The sequence below is a fragment of the Cynoglossus semilaevis genome, chromosome 8 (assembly GCF_000523025.1).
Source record: "Cynoglossus semilaevis isolate Cse_v1.0 chromosome 8, Cse_v1.0, whole genome shotgun sequence".
Classification (NCBI taxonomy): domain Eukaryota; kingdom Metazoa; phylum Chordata; class Actinopteri; order Pleuronectiformes; family Cynoglossidae; genus Cynoglossus; species Cynoglossus semilaevis.
The window spans coordinates 12,406,722-12,417,851 of record NC_024314.1 but is presented as its reverse complement, the minus strand read 5'-3'; the positions used below and the strand labels follow the sequence as shown (position 1 = coordinate 12,417,851).

At 40.8% G+C, this 11,130-nt stretch overlaps 1 protein-coding gene across 1 annotated transcript; it reads left to right on the top strand.

Moving 5' to 3' along the window:
• The first annotated feature begins 4,123 nt into the window (after window positions 1-4,123).
• LOC103382169 (urotensin-2 receptor) lies at window positions 4,124-7,270 on the top strand. Its single transcript, XM_017034341.2, has one exon. The coding sequence runs from the start codon at window positions 5,109-5,111 to the stop codon at window positions 6,219-6,221; it is 1,113 nt and encodes a 370-aa protein (XP_016889830.1). The 5' UTR covers window positions 4,124-5,108; the 3' UTR covers window positions 6,222-7,270.
• Window positions 7,271-11,130: the final 3,860 nt, after the last annotated feature.

Sequence of the window (11,130 nt, the reverse complement as noted above, 5' to 3'; positions counted from 1 at the left end):
TGGTCTTCTTTAGTCTGAGGGTGAGGGAGGATGCAGGGGATGCGGGGACAGGCAGTTATTTGTCTCTCAGGTGCACTCTGGGAACACCTCACAGACAGTCTAACAATACAAGATTGTATCTGGTAAACAAACACCTGGCTGTGAGACCCAGTGAGAAGTAACGGTCACCCTGTCAGGTATGACCATGTGAAAAGAGTTCAGGAGTTTACCTGACATACGGTATAGTTAATGGATCGATGGATTTGACATTTGAACATGCCAATATTTTCTGATACTCTGTGCTGTCACTGAATGTAACACACTGGACCCTGATGTGAAATTAGTGTGAAATTAGAATTTTCAAGGTCCTCAATTGACATGACCTTCTAGACATGGTGGGAAATCTGTGTCAAACACATTGACACGGGTTCAGAAGACACACAGAATCGACTGTGAAAAAAGACTAGAAGGTTCTCAACCAGAGTTGGTAAAGTCGTGTAATGTCTCTCAGTTAATGTGAATGACATTAACATGAATGTAAATGAAATTAACACAGTCTTTTATCTGCACTTGTTTCTGGAACCAGGTTTAACCAGTTGGACTTTGCTCCACAGTACAAAACCAAAGGACAATCATTTTAAATCGTGTTTCACAGCAATCGACAGACACTGAGGTAGACAAAAGGTTACGGAAATGTACAGAGTTAAACAAGGTGGTGAACGAGTGCAAATGTTCTCATGGTGAAAGGAGCTGCTTCGAAAACCCCAGGAAATAAAGCAATTAGAAAGTAAAGTGAGGACGGTAAGAGAGAGAGAAGAAAGAACAGGAAATAAGAGACAGAGAACAAAGCTTTTCATGGTCGGAATATTTGATTCATAATCAACTGTGTCAGTCAGCACTGCTTGGTTTTACACTGTGAGTTCACCCAGAGAACCATATGCACAGTTCTTAGACCATGACCTGTGGTTTTAAGGAACAACACGATGATACTGTACATTAAATAAACGAAGCACTTCGTACGTTGTTAGCCGAACGCTAACACATCTCACCACACGTGTCTCAACTTCAAACCAATTAGCTCCAGTGAACCTGTATCCTGTGTGTTTTATTTTGCAGTGTATTGCTATTCTTGCACATTTATACAACTATCCTTCATTGGCCTCTTCTTGCATAAGAGTTCTTCCACTTCTGCTCTGTAACACTTGGTACAACGCCAAGTTCACTCACATTTCTCATTCAGAGGTGACTTCTCACATTTGATCTCCCCAACAAATTAAGCAATTCATCCAGTGTGTTCTAATGTCACTTTTCTCTTCTGACTCTGATCACTATGTTTCCCATCATCCAAGGCCAAGTTCATCTCTCTTAAATCACACATGATAATATGCAGAATATAAGGATAAGGATGCTGAATGGACAAGTCCAAATATAATATAATAACAATCTCACCTCTGCTTTGCAGATTTTTCCCTTTTCGCGGTGGGTCTTGGAATTCAACTACTGCGACAGGAGAAGAAATACTGTATACATATAGATATATATGTGTGTGTGTATTTATACGTGTGTATTATTCTCTCTATATTTATAATGTAACAGGAAGTTACTGAATCTGCAGGATTTTTTTTCGTACCACAAAACAATTTCTCCTGGCAGTGACTCATAAAGTCATCACACTTCACCTTTTTATCCACACACACCTTCTTTAATTAGCTCAGAGCAAGAAGCCGAGTCCCTGCAAAACTGCTTTTCTCACCTTCGTGAAAAAGAAAAACTCTGAAGAAAAAATAAATCTGTATTTGCACGATGAACTAGAAGTTGCTTTTTTTTTCTTCAACAGGTCTTTTCAAATTCATAACTGCTATTCTCCTTGAAACTCATTGTGTGCTGCGATTGTCACACTGGCCCCAGCTTATCTGCAGCTCTCACCTCTCCTGTCAGCAGCGGCGGCTGAAGGACACGGAGAAAAGATTTACGTAGCTCATCAGAGAGGATTATGAAAGAAATATACCATGAACCATAAACATGTATAAGAAGTACGCCGCAAATTTGCAGCCACATATAGTCAGGTGCTTTGTGTCTAGTGGCATCTGATTCACCTATTTGTCTAAGACGTGTGGATATGAGAGAGAGGATGTGACAGGAATCCAAAACAAAAGTCACCATTTCTATAATACAACAAGGTCATCCCAGTGTGGAAAAATCCACTTTAGCAGAACATTAAAAATAAAATTATGGGAGCAGCAGTAACCAGGCACAACCAGCAGGAGGTAACATACAGTGGTTACACAAATAGTAATGTTTGCATGACTCCTGGCTGATTGATGACGTAGGTATATAAACACCAGGTGATGCAGATGAAGGTAATGTAACCACATTAGTTTCCAGCAAAATGATGATGTTTATAAATGAACCAAATCAACGTGAATGTCATTGATAATCAAACACGTCATAATGGACGCCTTAAATCAACTACAGACTGTATGTAAGAGTAAAGTTTAAAAATCAAACTCAAACCAAATGTCACTATTTTTTGTGGTGTCATTTTTACTCTGCTTGTAAAGAGTCTGATCATGATGTGATTCAAAGATTAGAGATGGGGGGTAAATACAGTAGGAGGTAGTTTTACCTCAAAGTTTTTGTATGAACTTAACACAACCGTGTTCTTGCAGAACCTCATCAAGTATCTAACAGCAGAGTGATAAACTGCTTTACAGACAGAGGCTGAGAAATCCATTCCAATGACTAGGCTACAGCCAACAATTACAATGTTTGGTAAAAGGTTATTTTCCCTATGTTTTAAAGGAACACATTAAATATTTCTACAGGACAAACAGCCAACTTTTCTCTCAGTGATTGTATAAAGTCAATTATTAAATGTTTTTATGTAAAGCAGATCTGTTCGTCCAGCCAATGTAATGAAACAATCACTAAACTGTAACCTCAATTTTACCCTCCGTCCCTGCACTTTCACTCCGGCTAATGATTGTTCTATTTCTGTCGCTAGTGCTGCTGCGATGAGTTCAAACTTAAAACAGTGACTGATGCTCACAGCCAGTCTCTGCACAGGGAGCCACAAGACTTTTGTTATGGTCCTAAAGACCAGTGGTACAGTGGAAGAGCCCTCACCCTGAGGACAGATGACTCTGATGGCACCTACATGCTGTCAGGCTACAGTAACTGTTCAGCCGCTGCTAAGACCGTATGGCTGCATCTATTTGTAAAAAAAAAAAAAAAGACAGAAAACAAGGTCAGAATACAGCAGTGGAATACAGAAGACAGTCCAGAATGTTCATTCCTGCACCTTTGGTTGTAATAATATACACAATTCAAAGCAGAATTGATCCGTTTTGTTTGATTTTGTCGGTGTACAAATCTCTGGCTAAAAGAAAAAGACAAGAAAATGCAGTTTGAAATAACAACAAGATTTGGTTCAGATTAAATAAATGCAAACATCCACAGAGAGCAGAAGCACTGGTTAAGACTGGGCTGAACTGAACATGCTGGTGTGGACTTAAAGAAAGAGAGAACAGGGGAAATGTGGGCTAGTGTACCAGATAACAGGAGATATGGGCCACTTCTGGTGTCAGGCAACAAGAATGTGACCCACTTTCAAAATGAACTCCTTTGAACAACTGTGGGAGGGGTGATGGGGTAATTGCAGTGGTCATTCAAAGGGGGCAGGGCAAGTTGGCCAGTCATGTATAAGACAAACAACCATTCACACTCACATTCACATTCACACCTAATTTAATTTCAATTCAGAGTGAACGATTAACCAAAACCACGATTAACCAAAACCTACAAATAATTACATGGAAGAAAATCTAAATTAACAATGAAACATAGAAAAAAATCTCCCAGAATTCAAGGTCACGATTCAGCATCTTAACAGGAATTACAGCCAGTATCTGTGATGACCACACGTTCACTGCATGGAAGTTAACCATGGTCACCACAGGGAAATACACCTTTAAGCCAAAATAACAACAGTTTGTGTCAAAATGTTGTGTTATGGTTTAGAAGATAAATGAATCTCCTGGATTAGCAGAGTGAACGCCAAGAAGCCTGCATGTGGTCACATGAGCAAAAGGATAAATGAGTTTTTCTGCACTCAGTTTTTCTAACCTGGTACTGTGAGGGAACATCCTGTGGATGTAGACGTCCTGCCAGGAGAACCAGCAACTCGGAACAGAAGGAGTGTGGTTTGAAGTGCCATTTCATCATCTTTACACCAGATCACACTAGTCGTCTCAAAAACTGCAGACAAAGTCATTCTTTAACCACAGTGGAATATTCATGGATGTAGCCTGCCTCGATTTAGCCACTGAGAGAGTGCATTAATTGGTTCTGTGCTGGTGGATGAGGCACGGTGTGGTCAGAGGGAGAGGAAGATGAAGTGTTAATGCTGAGTCCTCGTTTCCTTGTGACTCTCGTTAGCAGAGAACATGACACAGAGGGGATTCATTAGGAAGTTCTAACAGTGCTTTATAAATGCATGTAGCACTTGGTGCTAAGGTGATCTGAGTGGGAGGCTCAACAGTTTTTATTCATCTTGGTGTGGAGTTTAGGAAATATATATCAGTATATGAAATACTTTAGTTCTCTAAGAATACAGAGAGTACGGCAAACAGAAAAAAAAAGATGCAATTCACATTATCCAAAAATATCCTCTTTTTATAAAAGATGTCCTGATAAACAACCGAATATTGTTCATTTATAACGAACCTTGGGGAAACTGTTTGAAAAAAGACGCAATGGCCAAACTAACCCTGTCAACGTGCCATGAATGGGCCCCAAACCAGACTTGAGACAGATCTATGTCATTTATATATTAAAAAACACTAACGTGGCGGATTAAAAAAATGTTATGTCTTAACATATTTATTCCAATATCCGAAATAAACGTCAATTCCCGAATCAGGTTCTTTTTTTAAAAAATGTGTTTTCTTTTATTAACTGTCTGCTGTGTGTTTGTGCGCTGACGTCAGGAGCGCAGAGCAGCGAGCACAGAGGTGCGTAAAGGAAAAGACAACCTGTGCGCCGTCAGTGCGCATCTTCTCCAAACTTCTCCAGCGGAGTCCGGGAGGAAGAAGCCGAACAAAAGGGAATCGACAGAAGGAGAGGAGGCGATGAATCACAGAAACTTCAGCCTAACCACGGCTGCAGCACCGCCGTCTCTGACGCCGCATCCGCCGCGGGTCGGTGGCGCCGGGACAGTGGACCTCGAACTCGCCATCACGTCCACGTTCGGGACGCTTCTCTCCATCGTCTACATCATCGGAGTGTCCGGGAACGTGTACACGCTGGTGGTAATGTGCCACTCCATCCGCTTCGCCACCTCCATGTACATCTCCATCATCAACCTGGCGCTGGCGGACCTCCTCTACCTCTCCACCATCCCCTTCCTGGTGTCCACCTACTTCCTGAAGGACTGGTACTTCGGGGACGTCGGCTGCCGCATCCTGCTGAGCCTGGACCTTCTCACCATGCACGCCAGCATCTTCACTCTCACCGTCATGTGCACGGAGCGCTACCTGGCCGTCATCAAGCCTCTGGACACGGTGAGGCGCTCCAAGAGTTACCGCAAAGCTCTCGCGTGGGGGGTGTGGCTGCTGTCCCTGCTCCTCACTGTGCCCATGATGATCATGGTCACCCAGACCACCACGAACACGGCGGATGGAGGTGTAAAGAGGATGTGCGCAGCCACCTGGGCCCCGCTGGCTTATAAAGTTTATGTGACGGTCCTGTTCTGCACCAGCATCATGGCCCCGGGTCTCATCATCGGGTACCTGTATGTGCGCCTGGCCCGGACCTACCTGGAGTCTCAGCGCAACACAGTCATCAGCAGAGGCAGCAGCAAGCGCTCACCTAAACAGAAGGTTCTGATCATGATCTTCACCATTGTCCTGGTGTTCTGGGCCTGTTTTCTGCCCTTCTGGATCTGGCAGCTGCTGCGCCTGTACCACACCAAACCCCTGGGCCTGGCCTCGCAGACCCACACCTGCATCAACTACCTGGTGGCCAGTCTCACCTACAGCAACAGCTGCATCAACCCTTTCCTCTACACTCTGCTCACCAAGAACTACAGGGAGTACCTGAAGAACCGCCACAGGAGCTTCTACAGGTACACGTCCTCCTTCAAGCAGCGGCCGCCCAGCCTCTACTCCTGGGGAAAGTCTGGATCCTCCAGCAACCAGTTTGAGTTCACCTCTGAGACGCTGGTCATGGGGACCCTGAAGTGAGCCGGGGGAGTGAGACAGATTCTCTCAGATTGCTACAGGTAGGTGTCCAGCAGTGGTGTGCAAAGATATTTCAGGGGTCAGGCATCACATTAGGCAAATTGACCCACCTGTGTGACATGTCATGAGAAAAAAAAATGTAATTAAAATTTAATTGGACACATGAATATAAAAGTGATTTCATAATCCCATTATACTAAAAGTTGACTTTTGTTCATGTTGTTTCTAAAAGTCAACATAATAATTCATATTGTTTTGATAATTACTGAGGAGCAAAGCATTTGTTATTATAGGACTGCTTCCTGAACTTAGCTGCTTGGGAAATAGCTGATTAACTAACTTCAAACTATTTTACTATTCTTTAGCTCAACTGCAACTAATTCTGCTCTCAGTGCTGGCTCTCTATTTCTGTCTAACATTCAAATGTTGTGGCAACATTAGCATCTTAGCTGGTTTGAACAAACAGTTCATTTTCATCAGTTTTTTTGTTAATACTATGACACTAACCTGTTTTTCACATATACTTCATTATTAATTAGCTACTTTAAGGTATCTATTTTGTGGCTAACGGAGTACTGCAGTTTTACTAACCTAGGCTGACTTTCACTGTAGCTAATTTTAGAAATGTTTGTTATCTAATTTTTATCTGTTGTTTTTCTACTGTGAGCTGAACTGTTGTACACAAACTTTTATTTTGGCCTGGTTTAAGTATACATTTTCATTGTTCAGTATGCCACATATACAGTATATTACACAGTCATTGTATATGTCTGTTCGATATTCTTTTACTTATACTATTTAAAAAACAGTGGCAGAGACTTGCAGAAGTAACACTTCAAGCAGTAGCCCTGGGCATTGGCTGTACAGTTGTTCCTTAAATACAATTTGACTAAAATTGACATATATTAACTACAGTGAAAGCAGTGAATATATGGGAGAGACAGGACATTGATATGTACAGACTATGAATGAAAGCTCCTCAGGCCACACGATGGGAGCTCTTTCTATCCAGAAGTCGTAGGTTTTCAAAACAGCAGTGTGGGCTGAGAAGATTAACTAGGTGGGATGTGGGGGGGGGGGGGTCTCATTGTGTAATGTGCTACCCAGGAGGCTCTGAGATTCCCAGGTTGCCTGTGAGTAGTTCCATGTAAATGTAAAACAGCCGAGCAGTTTAACCTTATTCTGCATTTAGTCCTCAAACATTTAAAACATTGTGTTTCTACCACACAAAACATTTAGCAGCAGGAACTGTTTTAAAAGTTGAATGAAATATTCTATGAAGACTGTGCAAGTCTGCTTGTGAATAAAGCAGCGAGCAGCAAGTTCCAGTTGGCTAACATTTTATTTCCTACGACACTTTGCAAGTATTTGGTTGTTTGGAACATTCCTACTTAGCTTTTGGTCATTTATTTGCTAACTTTTAGCCTTTCACTTCTATTTATTTATTTTTCTTAATTTTGCTTTGTCTATGTTTAATTTTGAGGCAGATTAAAAACAATCCAGGAAGACATTTTTTTGCAAATATTCAACAATACTATTTGGAATTTGAAAAAAAAGTGAAAATTTCTTTGAAATCGATGTTCAATGACTCTTCAACATTTGAAGTACAACAACACTATTCTGCAGATATTCCCACAACAGAGTTCAGTTCAGTTCATCTGCACAATAAAAAGACTGATGATGTCATTTCCTGCTCCTATAACACTGCACACTCTGTTTTAACATCATAATCACCATTTTCTGCCAGAAAAAAAAAAAGTTGGTAGTCCCCAAATAAACTCTATAAGAATTTCCATAGAGGAACCCGAGATTTATGATAAAACGGAAAAAAAAAGTCCTGGCATCAGAGGCCAGTGTTAATAAACAGTGTATTTGCCAAGATTCTGCTCAGTTCCAGTGCAAACACACTCCTCCTCCAAACACAGCAGTGCAGTGTGGAGTGAAGGCAAACAGGTGTTTGTGACTGGATATTAGTGCCAAATATTTAAAAAATACCTAAGATAAGATCATAATTACCAGAATATACAGCGCAAAATGTAAATGTTTCGTTGGCAGGTTTTATTACTTTGACCTAAGTGTCGCACAGATCACATCTGAATAATGCACAACACCTGGAATATTGTATTAAAATATTTAGAATGTGAAAAAAGAGATTTTCACAGATAACTGCAAAGATGGACAGAAAAATGCACGAGCACACACAGACAGACACACACACACACACACGTTGACATAACTGAGACCAGAAAAATAGGACCGTGGGTGCACGTATGTTGATCCAGTTCCAGGTGTTGATCTGCATGTTAAGTTCAGACCTTCCACTGCTCCATCAACACCACAAACATTTTACTCCTCACACTTCTGTTTACACCCACGTCCCGAGTCCATCTGTGGTTCTGAGGCAACCCTGAGAGAATTTGAAAGATTCCAGTCATGATCTCCTTCTGTTCATCTCAGCTTTCCGTCACCAGCCCATGCCCTCCACCCCCGTATTCACCCTCCTCACATCTGACATCTTCCTTTCACTCATCCATCCCCATTTCCCTCTGTCTGTTCACCTGTCAGGCTCCGCCCACATGTACACCAGCCACCAACCTGCCTCATTTTTTCAGTTTGTATAGAAAAAAAAAAAAAAAAGCATGCCATTTAACACCTTGTCTGTGTTTGTTGCTTTGTCTTTTCTGAATCAGAATCATAATCAGTATTATGTTATTGATCCCCAGGTTGGTTGTTAGTGTTATAAACAAAATCCTGATGGAAATTAGAGAAGTGTGGCAAGACATTTAAACTAGGTAAAAAAAGAAGAAAGAAGTGTAGGTGTGACAATAAATAATGTAATTTCCCAGTCTGGGATCGATAAAGTCTGTCAGTCTTCTACAAAAAAGCAGCACGAACATACACACAGTCACAGTCAAATTAGGCTTGTCAAAGAAATACTGAAGATAAAAAGATAAAAACGTTTTGTGGCTTTTTTTTTTTCTTGAATCAAACACCTCAGAGTTTCACTTTCTGTAACTGTGGAAATCTGAAGAACAGTGACAGAAAAATAACTTTTTTTATTTCTTAAATAAACTTTGAAATGTATGAGATTGAATTCACAGCTACAGTGTGTGACAGAACACACCTCTTATCTTTTCAAAGACCTGTAAAAATCCCAACCATGGGCCGTCTGTTCGGTTTTATCCTCACTGATGAAAACAGCACTTTTGTGCTTTGAGATTAGATTTCAAACTTTTGATTAAAGCCCCGATCAAACATTCGATCTCCACCGCAGGTGCTTTTGAGCCGAGAATGAGGAATGAACATTTCGTAGAGATAGTGACAAATTCTCTATTGTAACTTTTCCATAAGGTTTTAAGATCACACATGACATTGCATTTTACTCTGAGCTGTTGGATTTCCTCCATGGCTGTGGTCCAGTGGTTTACAGCTGCATCACTTTGGACAACACTCTGGACAGTTTCATTAAATAGGAATTAGGTGAAGTCAGCTGAGTGTCATGTGGACACTGTGGATGTGATGGAGCCATCTGGCTCACTTATTATAATAATGGTGGTAATCAGTCTGTGGGGCACCATACACTATGACATCACTCAAGCATTGCCCTAAACTCAAGGGTAATGATGAGGTTTTTGTTTGTTTTTTAACATTTGTACTATGGGTGTCAACTCTGTTATTAATCACTGGGCAGATGTAGAATAATAACAATTATTCGTGATTAACTGATTTTGTAATTAATCACGATTAATCATTATTTGTCTGGATAAAACAACATCCTTTATTTAATGAGAAAAGCCACGTAGTAGATATGACCATATTTCATATAGAGCCCAGTGGAGGTTTGGAGCAATGGATGTAAAAGTGTTGATGTGAGGTTGCTTAACATCGGTCCTATCTACACAAGTTCAAGTTGTGAGGTTTAAGGACCATTTAACTAAATCCTCAAGGCTTCTTGGCAAGTCAAAGCTTGAGCTCCCTCTACAGGTCTTAATGTGCTTTTTCTTCAGCTTTGCTTTAGTTGCCTTGAAGGGGAAAATCAATAGATAATTCATTTTTTAATGTGTTTTTTTCTGGATTTTTGGTTAATAGTCGGACTCCCTCATTATTTAACCTTTCTTAGAACATTACAGGCTGTGCATTTGTTTGTGTCACACAGATTCAGCAGGGGTTCAAATTAGTATTTTGTACATTGTAGTTTACTGCATGTTCAAAATCGCTCAAATAACTTCTAATTGTAGCCTAAGCAACCATTAGCTCAAATTGAATCACTTACCTGAGTAATCTATAACAACAACGCCAAGGACAGTACATGCAAACAAAGCCTCAGTAGGGGATTTGTTGATTTATTGCCAAGGACAGAGTGAGGGTCACGGCGATTCCTCTGCAGTTCACAGGCAGACACAGTGAAGAATGAATCTGGGGGGAAAAAAAGGTTTAGAGTGTGAAAAACTGTTTAAGAACAACAAAGAATACGAGGAAACAAAGTGATTTACCCATAATCCTTCATTTCCTGAGTCTTCGGTCACTTCACCTCTGATGATCCAGGATACCAGCTTGGAACCATTTAATATCTTTTTTCTTCAGTCTTAAGGCAGATGATAGAAACCCCCCAGTGTTTGACATCTCTACTCCATGTCAGTGAAGTAAATGACGTCACACATGATGACTGCCATAACAGCTGCAGACATTTTTATTCCTTTATCAGGCGTCTTTCATTTTCATTAAAACTCACCCAAACAATCTCTGAGCCAATGCACACAGTGATCACTGCAAACGCAAAAAGCTGAGATGCCTCCTAATCACATGTGGAGCTCTGGACTTATCAGGACGGAAAGAAAATATTAGCTTTAGTAAGTGAACGCCATGTTGTGATTCCTGAACTAAAATAAACCACTTTAAAGAAATGACTTTG

Coding starts and splice junctions, on each gene's coding strand:
- LOC103382169 (XM_017034341.2), top strand. CDS start 5,109: ATGAATCACAGAAACTTCAGCCTAACCACGGCTGCAGCACCGCCGTCT.